The 18,209-nt window shown below is 39.9% G+C and overlaps 2 protein-coding genes across 2 annotated transcripts; both read right to left on the bottom strand.

Annotated features, from left to right (window-relative positions):
* Nucleotides 1-1,186: 1,186 nt before the first annotated feature.
* LOC141772213 (PTB domain-containing engulfment adapter protein 1) lies at nucleotides 1,187-5,596 on the bottom strand. The gene is made up of 7 exons (XM_074642985.1): nucleotides 5,371-5,596; nucleotides 5,208-5,288; nucleotides 4,876-4,947; nucleotides 3,487-3,585; nucleotides 3,231-3,368; nucleotides 2,995-3,099; nucleotides 1,187-2,831 (listed from the first exon to the last, which is right to left on the bottom strand). The coding sequence occupies exons 2-7, from the start codon at nucleotides 5,250-5,252 to the stop codon at nucleotides 2,763-2,765; spliced, it is 528 nt and encodes a 175-aa protein (XP_074499086.1). The 5' UTR covers nucleotides 5,253-5,288; nucleotides 5,371-5,596; the 3' UTR covers nucleotides 1,187-2,762.
* Nucleotides 5,597-6,512: 916 nt separating this feature from the next.
* Nucleotides 6,513-15,927, bottom strand: sars1 (seryl-tRNA synthetase 1). Its single transcript, XM_074642982.1, has 11 exons — nucleotides 15,729-15,927; nucleotides 14,395-14,465; nucleotides 14,148-14,228; nucleotides 13,125-13,283; nucleotides 12,782-12,925; nucleotides 12,469-12,624; nucleotides 11,127-11,348; nucleotides 10,817-10,946; nucleotides 9,450-9,607; nucleotides 9,150-9,279; nucleotides 6,513-7,477 (listed from the first exon to the last, which is right to left on the bottom strand). Exons 1-11 carry the CDS (start codon nucleotides 15,862-15,864, stop codon nucleotides 7,326-7,328), a joined length of 1,539 nt encoding a protein of 512 aa, XP_074499083.1. The 5' UTR covers nucleotides 15,865-15,927; the 3' UTR covers nucleotides 6,513-7,325.
* Nucleotides 15,928-18,209: the final 2,282 nt, after the last annotated feature.

The raw sequence follows: 18,209 nt of genomic DNA, 5'->3' as shown, positions 1-18,209 counted from the left end.
CAGAGGCGTATTGCTGCCCTCCACAGGTCATTTGTAGATCGTCATTGGTTGGATTAAATCCTCATGTAGAGTCCTGTGCGACGAAGATAGTCGATTACAGCTGTTCTCCGTGCTGAGTATTGATTTTAACGAGTGGTCTGTGACGCCAGTTTCTGACAGCTCTGCCTGCATGAGGCTTCTTTCTGCAGGATATCTGGTACAGTGCATCAGAACATGACTCACAGTCTCTGCCTCTCCACAGATGCACTTTCCATCTGGGTGATTACCAACCAGTGCCAGCCCATGATTTAGTCCATAGTGACCCAGCCTCAACCTGGTTATTACTGTGCTATCCCTTCTGCCCATTCTTGCTCCTCAGTGTTGGCTGTATTGAGAAGTAAAACCTACCTTTGTTTCCCTCTCTCCATTCCTTTTGCCATAGTTTAGCTATTCCTTGCTGTAATAAACTCTTACACTCTGCCCTTCCACACAGAACTTCCACATCTACTGTCCTTCTGTTGACTGCTCTTTTTGCTGCCTTGTCAGCCTCCTCATTCCCTATTCTGTACTCCTCCATGAGCTGGGACCCATAAAAACACCACAGTGTTCCCCAATTTAGAGACTTGATTTAACATCGTCAAAACTAGATCCGGCCTGGCCCCACTTTTCCCTCCCTTCAGTGCCGTTAGTGCTGCCGCAGAATCTGAGCATATGATGACCTTCCCTGGTCGGACTTCCTCCACCCATCCAAGTGCCCACAAGGATTTACTCTTCCTCAATGTGCGTTTCTTTTAAAGTCCTGTAATTAGTCCACTTGCTCTCATAAAACCAAATAAGCATTTTCTGCGGCCTCTACTCATCACTTCGTCTGTATTATGTTCTGCATGTAACTTTAACTAGAATTAATGCTCATCTGTCTCTTTTTCATAACACTGATCGCAATGACCTGTTGGATGTTCTCCTATATTTAAAATAAACTATTCATGTTGCTGTATCTCTATCTGCTTATTATTACTTTTTAGTTCACGTACTTGTTCACAACTTATGAATATTCACAAATTAAATCTGTGGTTTTGTTACTGTGTTTAATATTCAGCAGTTTCAAATTTACACAACTGTTCTTAAAATCCAGGCCAGACATGTCTGGTCGAGATAGCTTCAGGAATGTTATCATATTGTAGAAGTCAAGCAATACAATACAGTCAGCTAGTCATGCACATTTGATTTATTATCCAGTTATTGTACAGAATCAAATAATTATTCTACCATTTGTCACTGACATTAAATACATCCTCAGTTCTTACGAGTCAGTATAAATCACACAGCAAAAGTGGTCCGTCATATCACCTCTTCTCTGTGGTAGGCCCCTGGTAGGCCTAGACAACTTTCTTAGGACCATGAAGGCACAAGGATTACATTCAATATTCCCGACACTGTGAAGGCAGCATTTGAAAGCACAGCCTAGTTCTTGGTTGCTTACTGCTGCCCTCTACTGGTGATGTCACTGTCCTTGGGGGAACGCCCACATGGAGGGCAAAACAAAGCTGCCCTTAAGCCAAAATGTTAGATAGTTGTTTGTTCAATTGGATGCACAAACCGAAGAGAAGACAAGCCTGGGCTGTGTTTCTACAGTCCCATCTCAGAACAAAAAAACAGTGGGCAGAATTGTGGATTTGTGCAGCAGGAGTGGAGTGCTCCAGGGATGACGTATTTTTGTAGGTCAACCAGGAAGTTAGCATCGCCCTGGGTTCTCTCGACAAAAAGCCAATGGGATAGTTCCATTGAGTTTTGGATTATTGCATAAAATAAGTTCTGTGTCAAACAAATGTTTATGATACTTACACTTTTTGTTCAGCAAGATTCTTCTTTTGAAAAGTAATTTGCCTTCAATTCAGCAAATCCCGCTTTTTTTTTTTTTTTAACAGATATTTAACTAACGTTAAATTTGAATTTTCTTAAATGTCCTTGCAGAGCTCTGGTACTTGTTGCGCTGTACTAACTGCCTGACATACAAAGAGCTGCTGTGTGACTGGTACTAATAACAAGACCGAAGTCAAAGTCAGTTTTATATTAACATTTTACCTGTTGAGGAATGGCTAAGGAAAAAGTGTCTGGCGACGGCCAATCAAGAGGGGCTCACGTAACTTGAACTCAAACCGGAGTGTCAACCAAACAGACTCTAGTCCCCCAAGTCAAACAACACTTATGTCTGATCTAACACTACCCATTTGATAACAGGTGATAATAATAAACAAATGTCATATGATAATGGTATCTGGTGGTCGGACTCTGCAGGGATCGAGTATAGTTAACAAGAATGTACAAGTTGATTACAACGGCTGCCAAAGCGGTTTTGCCCCCTGAATGCACACGCACCCTGTAATGTTTGTATACATGAAAGCCGTCTATATATATATATATCTTTGTTTTTCCTCAATTGAGAGGCGTTCCAAACACTTGTGGGTTGTAAAAAATAAAGATTTTCTGTAGCTCTGTGGAGTTTTTCAGTGTTAGCCACCATGTTGGAACAGCGTTTTGCCCACAAGGCTCTGCGGCAGTCACGTGACTGAAAACTATGAATTAATTAAATATGCAAAGAGTAATAACACATCATCGGGAAGTTTATTCTTCTTATTATTATTATCATTATTGCTATTAATACTACTATTAATAATGATGTGTTAAATAAAGTGTGGTTTTTCAACTCCAGCATTCATTGACATCCTTCCTTGAGTGTTGCGGTGTGCATGTGTGTATAAGTGCAACAGCATATATTAGTGGCATTAGAGTCGGTTAGTCTGTCCTGCAAGCCCCCTCTTCAGCTCAGCATTCTCTCTTTGCAGCATTTTATTCTGAAAGAAAGAAAGAAATGAGACGTGGCGACTGTTAAAACATGCACTACTGAAGAAAACATTTTGTAGGAGATTTACCATTAAGGTAAACTGAGAACCAAGGAATTAAAATAAACTCTGACGCCAGCTCTGACAGTAATGTAAAATACAAAGTAGAACTAACCTTGTGTCTGAGGGCCTCCACTATCAGGTCTCTTCCTCCCCTGACGCTCTCCTCCTTTTTTGAAGCTCGGAAGGCATCCCCGATAACTGAGACCAGCACGTGAGACTGAAAAGTGTTTAGGAAATGCAAATTTTCAATATTAATATGAGTGATCTCCTGCTGAAACAACAACAATAAGCCACCGAATTGTTCCTGTAGGGAATGCATAGCTGTTGCGTTGTACTGGGAATACTCACAAACTTCTTGCTCTGGAACAGATAACAGTGGTTCGTGTCTGCTGCAGGGTGTCTAGCCACAAATCCAAAGACTTTGGGTGAAGATGGCAGGACGGCACAGAAGGAAATGGTGGACAGAGGGCACGAGTACAACAAAAACTGAGTGTAGGAAAGACAACAAGAAGGTTAAAAGTAATAATTCAAGGACAAAGAAAGCAAGTAATCACATATTTTGTATCCTTGGACAGGTGGTAACTAGGACACTTTCGTCACAGACCTTGGTTTTGTTTTCCAAGATGTCTATCCCACTCAGCGACAGGAAGACATCGACTTTGCTCTTCTTCGCTACCTTTTCTGAGGAGTATTTATCTGGAGTCTAGGGATGAGAGAGGATCAATTTACATGTCATGTTTGTTACTGCATCATTAAAGCCAACGTATTTAGTTAACAAGTTCATATAGAACTCATATAGTGGTTATAAACTTGGTCTCCCACTAGAATACAAGTTTACTGATGTGCATCCAAGTCAGAAAGTGTAATGAACATCAACATGAAAATGATATAAATGGAAAGACTGCTCACCCTATATTAGTGAACGGGGGAGTTGCCGTTTTTCTGGATAAAAAGCACTATAGCCTAATGTCTACATTTCTCAACAGATTTCAATGAGTCATTATTATATTCAAGCATTTATTAGCTGGTGTAGAAAAATAAAGTTTTGTCTCCAGTTACTTAGAATCTCAATAGTTAAGCTATAATAGCTGCTAAATGCTCAGGAGAGGAGTGTGTCTGAAATACTTACGCGATAGAAAATAATTCATTTATCATAAGGAATTGTTAAAACTCACATTTGTCAAGTATGGCTTTGGCTTATTTTCCTTGTTCATATAGGTTAATACTTTTAGAGAGGTCCTGGGATAATATAATATAATATAATATAATGTAAAATAATATAATATAATATAATGTAAAATAATATAATATAATATAATATAATATAATATAATATAATATAATATAAAATAATATAATATAATATAATATAATGTTTGCAATATTAGACACATATAATTTTTTAATACGTATCGTACATTTCATGTACATCAATAAGCTAACATTAACTTATAACGATTAGCTAACAATAATGAACGTTAGCTAGCTCTTATCTGATATTACGAAAGCAAACGTTTTGTAAACATGTAACGTTAGCTTGAACAGTTGATAATATGAAAAATGTGTAAAGGAAAATGTGATATGATAGTACTAGTTTTTAATAATTACCTAATAATTGATTGAATCCCACCATTAAGGACAGACCGGTGATTCACTAACCGGAAGCAGTTACGTTAATGTATTTAACTGTTTTTCACCAAAATCTTTGGGAAAATAAGATAAAATCGTAATGTTAACTTAACGTTACTCCTCGTAGATCATAAACGTTTGAATATAAAACGACTCAGTGAAATCAGTTGAGAAATGTAAACGTTATAATGCTTTTTATCCAGAAAAACAGCAGCCTCCCCGTTCACTTGTATGCGTTTACGGGCCAGTCTTGCCCTGTCCAATATGGCGCCCACGTTGGCGTACGATCCAGGAGTCAATGCGCCGTCTATATGTCTATGCGAATAACAGCAATTAAAATGTGATGTGGGTGATAGTTGCTGACCTTTAGGCTCTCAGCTGCTTCAGACAGGATCTGTAGTCCATCAGGACGGACCACCTCAACTCGGCCCAGAAACTATAGTTTAGAGAAAGCAATACACATGAAACAAAGTGGGAAATGGTGTTTTAAACAAGACTGAATATCCGCTGCTGTTCTTTACTGCCGTACATACAGTATATATCAGAAGTCAAGTCCATGACATGACAAACAGAGACAAATGAAACCAAGCACACGCCATTGTTCAACTACCATTATTAATCACAAGTATCTCACCTTGAACTTTATTTTCCACATTCAGAATGAGATTTTTTAAGTTGTCAAAAATCTGTTTTTACCTTTACTGAAAAGCAGATCTCATTGTCGTCCTCAATGTCACTCATTTTAACACTATCTGGTGCCAAACTAAATCCTACAGACTGACGTAAAGAGGAAAAATTAGACAGATATCAGGGGAACATACATTTGAATCATTAAAGAAATACTGTAAATTGATCTTACCTGTGTACTTTATCCAGAGCGAATCGGCTATCTCATGGCTTTACTAACGGATGGGTGTAAAGTCTATTGGAGTTAATGAGTAACCGTCGTGTCTTCCTTATTGCTCTTTATCAGATATCAAGGGTGCCTAGATATGTCACTGATACGTCTGATCGCACAAGGATGTGAAAATGTAAAATCAACGTAGGCGGCGCTGATCAAATATGAATCAATATTCTGTTACTTTAATGGCTATTTTTTTTGCATTAAATGTTTTCAGAATCATCTTGTAGTGTACTGTTTAGCTGTAAAATGAGAACGTTTGTGACCCCGCTGCCATGTTGAGATCAGTTGAGGAAATACCAAGAGCAAACTTTCTAATTTTACAGCTAAACACGTTTCTGAAAACATTTGAGGAGAGGAATTGTCATGACAGTAACAGAATATTGATTCATATTTGATCAGCGCTGCCTAGTTTGACCGTTTGATTGGAGTTTGCGAGTGATTGACAGCTTCCTCTGTTGAATGAACAGGCAATAGGAACGCTCTCTCTTTCTCTCTGAAATGACCTGTGATGGTCAAAGTCTCCCAGATTTTTAAAGCCTGAAAACAGAGCCATGAGGAGGTGCAGAAGTCTAGTTTTCTCTCAGAACACTTGAATTACAATATGCTTAAAGGTTATTATGGAATTTTTGCCCAATGATGCCAAAAAATATTCTGCCTACTGCAGGTTTAAGGCTAAGCTGTCATTTCTCACTAGATGGTACGAAAAAACAAATTTCTACATTACATTAGTTCAGGATGGCATGAGGATTTAAAGGATAACAGTTTGTTTTGGTGAGTTCCCGCTGATACCATGGTCTTTGACTGGAGGCAGCATTTGTTAATGTTGTCAAAATAAGGCTATTTTGCCAATCATACTATGCTAAACTGTTATTTCTTGCCACAAGATGCTTTGAGAAACAGATGTTAAAATTGTATGAATTCACAAGATGAGGTTATTGGTGAGTTCCCTCTGATACTGTGACTGGACTCATGGATTTTAGTGTTCTTTCTTGTGTACAGATTCAAGTAATTGAATTGAATTTAAACATACTACACAATTTTAAAACTTTAAGACATGTACTGTGGACTAACCGGGGAAAAACAACACAACAAATAACTTCCGTATCAACTGTATTTAATGTTTAAAGTGAATGCCACTTCATCAATGCGCAATCATATACTGTATATATATCTTTGCATTTGCGAGTTCATATGTCAATGTGTCAATTATAAGCCAGTGAAAAGCATAATGGTCGTCACGCAATGATGGTCGAAGATGATGATTGATGAAGGGTAGCCTAAAACAGACTGAGATTGAGATTGATTTCTGAATTCTAGAAGTTAGATCAACTTTACACACACACCTCAGACATAAAGTAATCAACCATGTTTTACAGGAAATGCAGGTTTTGTTCTCAACAAAGCAGATGAATGAAGATTTCAGTTGCTGATCAGTTGTACAAAAATACCCCCCCACACCTTTCAATGCCAATTACACATCCCAAATCTTCACTACACACACCAGTCACCGAAACTTACTGCCATGAAAATAAAGCCAGAAATTTAGCTGCTGATTCTGAATACATAATCATGCCCACATCTGTTTGTTTTAGGCTCAATGTTGCTGCAGATGTGTGAAAAGGGACGGACAGACGGGCGGTCAGAGGACTCTGAAGTGAGCTGCAGATGTAGGTAAGAGCGCAGAGAGAGATCCCTTTTTCAGCGTGCTTTGTGCTGAGATGAACGATACCATCCATTCAGATAGACACACATGACATAGAGCTGGTCTTCATGATAAGGATAACATTAAGTGCCGACTCTGAGAGGCCATTTTTTCCCCCCATTTTCCAAAAGCAAAACACACAAGGCTCTATTCCATCAGTGTCTATCTGCGTGGTCGGTGAAGCGACACGGTCGTCGTGTAGCGGAGTCTACGAGTCGTTGACGGACATGGTCTCCATGGCGGTGGGCAGGTTCTGGCCTCCCTGCGTCTTCTTCTTCCCTCCGTCCTGTTTCTTTGCTTTCTTGGACATCTCCTGATCAATAGGAGCGGGCTTAACGAACTTAATGATCTCTGTCAGACCTGGAGGTGAAAAAAAATAATACATTTAAGCTCTCACACAAATACATAAATAAATAAAACAGGGGTGTGTATTGGCAAGAATCTGGCGATACGATACGTATCACGATACAGGGGTTACGATTCTAGATATCGCGATACTGTAAGTTAAGGCGATAAATTGAGATTTTTTAAATAAAATTTTAGCAAAACTGTCATAGTATAAAGAACACACTGCCATATGCAAAAAATCTGAGTAATAAAGTTGACTTTTTTATGCAATCAGAACAGTGGGATCTGCATTTGTATTTATTAGAGCCCCTGTAACATCCAACATCATAGCATTCATTTCAGAGGGCACATCCACTGAGAGGGCACATCTCTTTGCCAATGAAATAAAGTATTGACTTAACTGTAACCTATTAATTAAATATCGATCACAAAACATAATATTGTGATATTCGATTTTTTTCCGATATTTTCTTACACCCCTAGAATAAAACAAACAAAAGGCAAAGCAAAGGAAACACCGCTAAATTATTTAACTGTGACAGTGCTTAAAGGATATAGTTCAACATTTTGGAAATACAATTTGCTTTCTTTAGTTTAGATGAGAAGATGGGTACAACTCAACACCTCACTGAGTATGAAGCTACAGCCAGCAGCCGGTTAGCTTAGCTTAGCACAAAAACGTCTGCTTCTCATTTCTATTAGCGTGTGGAATAAACAAAGGTGTTCAGTATATAACTTGTTGATTAGTCAAATTAAGAGGTGCTGGTGGGTGGATTTTTTTTTTTAAACTTTGGACGGAGCCAGGCTAGCTGTTTGTTTTATGCTAAGCTAAGCTGGGTGGCAGTAGCATCATAGTTAGCGTACAGACATGAGAGATTGGTATTCATCTTCTCATCTATTTCTTGGCAAGAAAGCAAACAGGCGCATTTCCAGCTAGAATTACCGCCTCGCGGTAGAGTATGTTGCAGTTTACGTCCATGTCTATTCAAAATGTCGTCACTTCATCATTTTTCCTATTAAACATTTGTGTGAAATTGTCATAATTAGCATGTGAAATCTTGAGTTATGGCCAAAAACGTGTTTTGTGAGGTCACAGTGACCCTCTCTTTGACAGATATTGCGTTCACAAAAATGGTACGGACAGACGAACAACCCGATGTCACTGCTACTTTAAGGAGGTTGAATACCAAGCGTATTTATTTCTGTACAAACAGCATTAAAGGTATTTTATCTATTTCAAAGTAGAGACATTCCTCTGCTGAAGAGAGTTGCGCCACACTGCTAAAGATGGTGTATTTGCAATCAACAAACAATCGGCGTAAACCCGAAGGTGACAAAGGTTACAATGATGATTGATTCAGCATTTATCAAAAATACCTCTTTTGTAATCAAATGATTTTTTTCTCCCACATGATTACATCACTTCTCACTATTAGGTCAAGACATTTGTTCGTCTCAACCACAGTTTACACGTCTGAAATCAATTCAGCAACTCTGCCGAGTTTATTTCAGAGTCAAATATTTACATGTACTCGCCTTTAGGTCTAAAATTCCACCAGAATTATGTACTTTGTAAAACAACTTCCTCCTAATTATTCACTTTGGCCTGTATTTCTTCATTAGCATTTATTTATTGTATTGAATGAACACACACCAGATGATGTAACCATTCAGCGCAGCTTACCAGGAGGCATGAACTGCTTGAGCACATCTGGAATAATGATGCCTTCTTCGGTTTGGTAACTCTCCAGGATGGCGCACATCACACGAGTGGTGGCGCACATGGTTGCGTTCAACATGTGCACAAACTCGGCCTGCGTAACATACAGAGAGAGGAAGTGTGTTTAGAGTATGCAGCCACAGAAGAGATTAAAACCTCTAGCGTATTCTGGAATTAAATTAGCTGCCCGATAACAGCCACAGATGGCATCATGGAATAGATCTGCGACGGGGCTGCGCGGCAGCTTTGGAACGGAGCGCTCACCTTGTCCATCATCTTCTTGGTCTGTCCGAAGCGGATACGGAGGCGCCTGGCCTGGTAGTCGGTGCAGTTTGAGCAGGAGACCAGCTCTCTGAAGGCACTAGAGCCAGGAAACCAGGCCTCCAGATCCAGCTTCTTACTGGCTGCATGATTTAGGGCACCTATGACGACATACAGTACAGTAGCAAGTAGGTAAATTACGCACTGTGGCATGACATGTCAGATACTAGTGGCTCCATTAAGCCACTTATTAAAAAAAAACATAATAAACCGCTTTGGCTGATGTTCAACTGGATGCTCTGTGTGCATTTATTCTTTTTTTATAAATCCTAGTTAGGCAGACCTACGAAGAGCCGTTTACATTACTAATGCAATACAATTTGGATTTAGTGCCGTGACGCTGTCGGCACAGGTTGCTGATGTAGGCTACTTTTTTATTTCCCAGGACGCATCATAATGACAAATGCCGGTTCAACCGGCTTGCATAAAAAACAAACCGGTCTAAGCTTGTACACTGGACCGGACCGGACCGGAAAAACCAGAGACCCAGCTCTATATAGAGAAGGGATGGTTCATGACTTTTCATTTTTCAATTAGTCATTCAATTATAGAAAATGGAATAGTCGCTATATGCGTTTTTCGAAAAGCGATCGACTAGTTCCCAGTGATTATTGAATAGTAATTTTGCTTGAAATGCACATCCCTAATATAGAGCCATTAGAAGTTATTGCATTATTGATTTAACCGCAGTTTATTTTCTCCATTAATTGATTAATCACTTTCTAATTCAGGTTTCTAAAATGTCAGAAAATTGTGAATAATGCCGATCATGCTTCTCTAAAGCCCAAGGTGACGTCTTACATTTTCTCATTTTGTCCAACCGACGGTCCAAAACTAAGAGAGATTCCATTTACTATCATATAATATTAATAATAATAATGATGAAAAAAATACATGTTATGTTAAATTTAACAGTTTTGTTCCTGTAGTGTGTGGAGAGCAACGATTTGGCCAAAACAGCACACCACACTAACAGATTCATTCACGAACAACAAGAGTCCAGACTAAAATAAAACGGAAATCTCGCAAAATCTCTCGCGATCAAACGTGACTTTAGTGTAAACAAACATGGCGGACGACGGGCAGGAAGAATTAGCCGCGTTGCACAACTTTGTACTAAAAATTCACGAAGGATGAAGTCATGGGGACATGTTAAATAAACACTTGCGTTGTTGCCACAAATCAACAAGTTGGTCCTCCATTTCTGAGCTCCATCTTACTGCTATTTTATGCTTTGCGTGTTCGAGTCAATTTGAGTCCAAAATGGGCTTGTGTAGTGTGTACCCGGCATTAGCGTGTGTCCGACCTACCTGAGACGATGTTGACGATGCGATAAGGAATTCCTAGTGACTGGTAGAACTCTTCTGCCGTCCCGATCATCTCATCCATCATCTCCCATGACTTGCCGTCATGTGGGGAGGCATAGACGAACTGCTCAATCTACAAAACAAAAAAGGTAAATCAATTATGTACCCCAAAACCCTAAACCTAACCCAATATTGAACAACTTCATTAATCGGATAATTAGATAAGTTATAACAAAAAGTGTCCATTTATTTATTTGAATGTTGTATTTCACTGACAAGTATAAACCACTGCTGCTTTCGTCCCACAACTGACCTTCTCGAACTGGTGCACCCTGAAGATCCCGCGAGTGTCCCGGCCGTGGGAGCCCACTTCCTGTCTGAAGCAGGTGGAGAAGCCGGCGTAGCGGACGGGCAGGTCCTCGGGTTTGAGCCACTCGTCCCTCAGGAAGGCTGCGATGGGCTGCTCGGAGGTGGCGATGAGGTACTTCTCATCTGTGGCGCTGTCGTCTGACTTCTCGCTGCTCTTTCCGATGACCTGGAGTAAAGGCGTACGGTGGTTGAGAGGGGGAAAGCTGGACAGGAATCAATTTCCAGGGTTTGCACGGTCATGAAAAACCTTGAAAGGTCATTGAATTTAAAATTACATTTTTCCATATTGGCATATCTTGGCCTATCACAGATATATAGGTATCGGCGTACATGTTGTCCGATTTGCACTGATATGAAAACTTTTTTTTTACGAGAATATAATGCAGGAAAAGATCCTTGTGGAATTCAGAAATGGTGTCATGACATAGTTTGTACAGCAGAGTGCGCTGTGGAATACTGTGGAAAGTAGCTCTCAGTGATGTCAACCCTATGCCATTCAACACAGCAAAATACAGCAGGAGTCAAATGGTAAATGGACTTGCTTAGTGGTCGCTGTGCCCGCTCTCTCCCTGCAGGAAGGGACGGATCACGGCGCGACTGTTCTCGGTGCGGCGAAGTCGGCAACACCCGTCTAATGTCTAAAAACACGGACCCGTCTTGTTTGCGATGCTTTGTGGGTGTCACTTTTTTTTTTTGCCGCATCACCATTCATATCTATACAACCGGTGTGTTTATTATTAAATTGTTTACTAGCACAGAACAGTGTTTACAAGAGCACAAAGTTCTTCATCGATCTAGCCTCTTAATTTTGCTTTCAAAGTGCACCAGATTGATGCATTTAACTTTAAAATGTAGGCTACAAAATGTTCTTTCTGAATGCATGATGTTTCCAAAGTCAATGAGTAAAAATAATTGTGATCTCAATATTGAACAAAAATAAATCGTGATTATGATTTTTGCCATAATCAAGCAGCCCTAGTGGAAGCTCTTGTTTACAAGTGGAATAAACACAGAGCAGAATCATTGCCCGCGTTTAAAAGTATGTGGACACTTTAACATCCAAAACAATGGTTTTAATACGGTTGGTGTTTGATTTTCAAACTACATGAAATGATTTCATCTAATTTTTATCCTGCTCAATGTTGCAATAGGCAGGACTGTGCAGGACAGAATAGCCCTCTTCACAGCTGAGGTTTAATAACTCCAGTCAGATCCATGACAACACCTTGTCAAGTTAAATACAAGTTAACAGAAAAAGTTGAGGAAAACAGTAAAAGCTTCAGTACCTTGTAAAGCTCATCGTCAAACTGGCTGAGCTGGGCTACTTCCTGCATGACCTCTTTCCTCATGAAGAACGGCGTGTAGAGCGGGGTGTAATTCTTGCTGTGGAGGAGTCTTAAGGCGTAGTTGATCAGAGCCTGCTCCAGGAACACCAGCGGGCCCTGAACACAACGGACGAGAGGAAACCCACTTAACGGCTGGTTTCTTAATTTGCAGGAAGCAAAAAAGGGCAGTTGCAGTTCTTCTTTGGATGCAAAATAAATGTCTTATTTTACTTGTGTATGGCCTGCATGCGTTGGCTATTATATTTGCACTCACCTTCAGAAAGTAACCTCTGCTCCCAGCCACAACAGCTCCCCTCTCTCCATCGAAGCCATCGATCATGACCACCAGGTCGACGTGGGAGTACTTCTTCTGGACGCTGCAGTCGCCCCAGGTACGCTCCACCTTGTTGTCTGCATCCTGTCAGAAGGAAACAAGAAAGTATTATATTAAGATCATTAGTTTACTGAGATCATGTGTTATCTAATCCATTTCATTGGTGAAGATCATGTCAATCAATTTGACAATATGGAAGGATTTACAGCTACTTCATGTGTATTCTTAAATCCAAGTAATGTAATCGGCTCCTACTTTAACCAGCCAGTATCCAACCACTCACCTCATCGTTGCTGATGGGTACAGATGGGTGCAGAAGGTTGCCGATCTCCCTCAGGTACTCGAAGCGCTCTGCCTCCAGCTTTATCCTCTCACCGTCACCTTTCTCCACCGCCTCGTCCACTAACAAACGCACCTTCTTGATCTGGGTTACCGTCAGGGGCTGACACAGACAAATTAAAACATAAAAAACAAGTAAGAAGAAGCAAAGAGGTATTAAGAAATGTATGTGTTCTATCTGTCCTTTCAAATATTTGTAACAACTAGGGGTGGGAAAAAAATCATCCAGATTCATCACAATTTTATTTTTTACAACTTTGAAATGACCTGAATTGACCTGCACCCTCACATGTTAAATGCAAAGTGGTAAACACTACAGATACAGTGAAGTATGGAAACACTTTGGGTTTCACACATTGCCAGGAAACGCAGAACTAGACAGCACGACTAAAGCTGCATGCTAACTCTGTCATGGACAGGAAACCTTATCGTACTGCGGTAATGTGCAGATCAAATCAGCCGACGCTACAACTGTAGAGCACCCATATTATGTTAACCAGAAGTATAAAACATTACAATTCCCTTATAAATTAAAAAAAATACCACTAATTTGTAAGGAAAATGTCTTTTTTCTTTGATTTTTGGGTTGCTGGATTTTTTTTTATAAATAATGCCCGACAATGACTGATATATTTGACTTCAGGACATCTCTGACTACATACATGCTGAATATCAAACATTTTTAACGTGTCAATTTTGATATTATCCAAAATAAAAGTCCCTTGAAGTGTATGATTCAACTTTTTCCCATGGTCCAGTGTTAAAAAGTTTATAAATCGCAATGTCGCAATAAATCGCAATATCGAATCGCAATATTTGTAGAATCACAATACATATCGAATCGCCACCCAAGTGTCGTGACAGTATCGAATCGGGAGATAGGTGAATCCTCCCAGCCCTAGTAACAACATGCAAAAACACTGCCATACAGGTGGGGATAAGCGACTTAGTGCACAGACAGTCATACCGATAGTGTGTCAGCTGTTAGAGACTCCACGTTCTGGGCTTCTTCAGGTAAAGACTCATCGTCCCCAACAGGTTCCTTCCTCTGCATTCACAACACAGAAAGGTGTTAAAAGAAGGCAAACATACAAAAATAAAATTCCTTCTCTAATGTCTGGTTAGTGGACACTTACTGACAGTAATATTTCTCTTTCTGTCTCACTCTAAATTAACGTGTTCAGTCATTTAGTATCCTGATGATGGTTCCGTACCTTCATTTTCTCCCCAATGCTCTTGCTGCAGAGGTTCTTAGCTTTGTTCAGGTTGTCTGCAGTGAAGCGGCCTGTCAGGGGGTAAATCACAGTCAGTCAGTGCATGGGACTGTGCTTATGAGTATGTGTGTGAGTGTGAACTGCTGCAGTAGCAGGACTAGTAACCTGGTGACAGGTGCTCCTGTCAGAAGCCTCTCTTAAAGAGCTCTCATCATATTTACTTTAAGAAAAGAGTGAGTTTAATCTCAAAAAGAAACCATGGCTCTTTGATAAATGCTGGGGTGACTTTGTAACCTTTTTACATACTGGTACTTCTCTTATTGGTGTTGTCCATGGTTATATTGTTTAAAAAAAAAGAAGCATCTCACTCTCATGCAATCAAAAAAGACTGTTTAAGTGACAAAGGTAGTTTATTTACATTTTTATTGTAGCAACAATGTCACATTACTAAAAAAAAAAACAATCAGTCTTGTTATCATGCTGGATCGGAGTGAGTGTGTGTAGCTCCACTGCAGGGCGAGGTTGCTTGTCATGTTGCTGGCTGGGATTGCATCAGATTGCACGTTACCACCCGGCATCGCTAAGCTAACCCAGCATTAGCCAAACTTCTCTATCATATCTGGTTAATAAAATGATGGGAATGCGTGATTAACTAGAGCTCAGTATCTATCTATTAAAAACTGATATTAAGTAACTACCATTCACTCCGTGGAGAATAACCATATGGCTCATTTGTGTTCTCAAATGGTGCTAGCTGTGCTAACATTAGCCCCGTTGCGTGCCCTTCTCTTCCTCTGTGAAAACATCACACCAGACTTCGTTCAAAATCTGGCTATATTTTGTTGCCAAATGTACTGACAAGCGCGTACGCCTTGTACAAAGTAAATTATTTTACACCCTGTTAATATAATATCCACTGGTTAATACGGCATACATATAATGCACCAAGCAACACGTTAACTTTGTCAGTAGTTAACTTTCCTTTTCGCAGTCCACTGCAATGTAACGCATCTATCAAACGTTCACCCCCAACGTTAACGTTACTGCGGTGGCTGAGCATGGAGTTAACAATTCATTATAAAAATAGATTATTTCGATTTATTTTATGCATTTAAAGGTGCCGAATAGAAGACTTGGTCCTAAAGGGTCTTTTGTACCAGTTTGGGATGTAACGGATAGCTCTATTGGCATACTAACACTAAAATGACAGATTTCTTAATGGAGTTTGGCGTGAGCTCCTCTCTGGAGGAGAATACACTGACGCTACGCTAGCATCATTAGCCACCGCGCTAACCACTATGACTGAAACAAACAGGAAAAGAAAGGGTGCTTACATTTCCTCCACTCTGTGTCTGCAGCGACAAGCTTGTCAACGAGTGTTACATCCTTAAACCTCTTCCTCTGGGTCTCACGGATGAGTTCTGGGTCGCCACCTTTGTCGGTCCGAAACTGGTCCAAGTCGAGCACCATCTTTCCACGTTGTCTGTCAGAGAGAGCGACTCTGCGGTCTGACTGGTCTGACTGAGCTCACACACAGCGATGACTCGTCCAACCGGGTTGCCAGGTCTGGTTCACTAAACCGGAATCACAATTTTGATTTATTAATCATACATTAATGGAAGGTTTATTACTAAGAAACCTTTCCTACGCTTAAAATTGCAATCTAATCGATTTTATTCAGATGAGGTTGATCACTTTTTGGATACTATTTTTAGTACAAAAGTAAAGAGTTTTTCCACCAGCCTGGCAACCTACAGCATCAGCAATACCTGCAAATCTCATTCACTCATCAACAGAATCATACATAGATTTTTACATTTACAGTATCTCAAAGCCTTCTTTTTTATTTTCTCATCTTAAAACAACCTGTTCATGTTTTTAATTTGTGTATACTTATGATCTTCAGTTTATTTGTGCTACATATAAACTGAAGACAAACTGTTGCAATTGTTCTTTAAATCTGGTCATTGTATCAAATTGTTCTTGTATAACAGCTGAGGGCTGATGGGGGTCTGGGTGGGAGATGGTGAGCAAGCTCTCTGTATCTGTGTATTTGCAGTGTATGTTTGTTATGTAATACTGTTTTGTCTGTATGTGTTTTTGTATTTGTGCCTTTAGGACCCCCTCGAAAATGAGATGCTACATCCTTTCAATAAATTCAACATTTCTTCTTTATGTGGGAGGCACAATCATTTATGTACTATTAAAAAAACTTTATTTTTTATTAGAATCATCATACACATTGACCTCTGCATTTAGGCATAGTGGGCTAGCACCCGGGGATGAACTCAGGGTTCAGTGTCTCGCTCAAGGACACTAGACAGTAGGAGCTAGGTATTGACCCACCAACCCTCTGGATAAAGGACAACCCCCTCAACCCACTGAGCAACAGCCGCAATGTGAGCCAACCAGGTTTGATGTGATATTGCTAGAAATCCAATTTAATTTTTTTTCTTCCACTTCTCACACACTATATTTCACCAGCTAATTGTTTCAAATGTAGGTCCAGATGCAGAATTACTAATACGCTTTAAATTGGTATATTTGTGAAAGTTTAAAGTTGTACCAGGAAGGTGTGGTTTGCCTAGACAGACCTACTGTACCCAAAAAGTGACTGTTACTATGCCTGAGTAAATTGTGATGAACCAAAGGAAAAATTTTCATTTTTATCCTCGCCTAAAATGTTTTCTAGATTAGACAGTGGATAACACCATTATATCAATGATGCCATGCACAGAGATGCAACTGAATTCATTCAGCAACTCTTTGCCTACAACTGTGCCAAAGCAGATATAAATAACACAAAGCACATAGACTCTATAACGCTATAATAAGGATAGGACCAGGTGGACTCTCCATTTGTTCACTTGGATACTCAAAGTGTGTCAAATGGGTTTTCTACCTCTTGAAAGGGAATCTGGCTACAAAATACTACTGATATCCACTACAGGAGGCTATGTGCACACCATGGAGCCTTTGGCCATGACATTTACCCTGTGCATCATCACATTCTGCCATTGTGCACAGTAAATCAATAAATCAATAAAAAAACACAAAATTATATATTTGATATATGATAATCATGAAATATGATCAAGTAAAACTCAGCTAATAACAAATAAGACCAATACCAATGTAAATAAGATCCTCAAGTTTGTCACAATCATCTGAAGAACCGGTCCTGGCCTCGGCAGCCCAACTAAATGGCAAGAAGAAATATTGTATCTTCTTTGGCTTAATCTATGGTTTGTGTCCTTCTCTTCACACATTTACACCAATAGGGCCCCATTACATGAGTTAGTTTGAAATGCTGGCTGCACTAGTTACTCTGGTGACATCTGAGGGTGAAATCTATCCATCCATTATCTTTAACTGCTTATCCTGTTCAGGGTCGCGAGCGAAGGCAGGACACATCCTGGACAGGTCGCTAGAATATCACAAAGCCGACACATAGAGACAGACAACCATTCATGCTCACATTCACACCTACGGGCAATTTAGTTAGTACACAATGAACCTAACCTGCATGTCTTTGGACTGTGGAAGGAAACCGGAGAACCCGGAGAAAACCCATGGTAACACGGGGAGAACATGCAGAAGGGCTCCAAGCCAGATTTGAACCTGTCTTTGGTACAAGACATTTTTTGGTGATTGGTCTCTATACTTTAACAATGACTAGGGCATTCAGAGGATGGATGGCTTCCCTAGGTATATTGACAATAAGGGGGTTTTCTGAGCAGTTTCCAGAACAGAAGTGCTTGTCATCCAATCACCAAAAAATGCAATTCTTGCAGAAATCTCCAAATGTCAAAAGT

The sequence above is a fragment of the Sebastes fasciatus genome, chromosome 8 (genome assembly GCF_043250625.1).
Source record: "Sebastes fasciatus isolate fSebFas1 chromosome 8, fSebFas1.pri, whole genome shotgun sequence".
Classification (NCBI taxonomy): Eukaryota; Metazoa; Chordata; class Actinopteri; order Perciformes; family Sebastidae; genus Sebastes; species Sebastes fasciatus.
The sequence above is the reverse complement of the archived record's forward strand: the minus strand, read 5'-3'. Positions and strand labels throughout refer to the sequence as shown.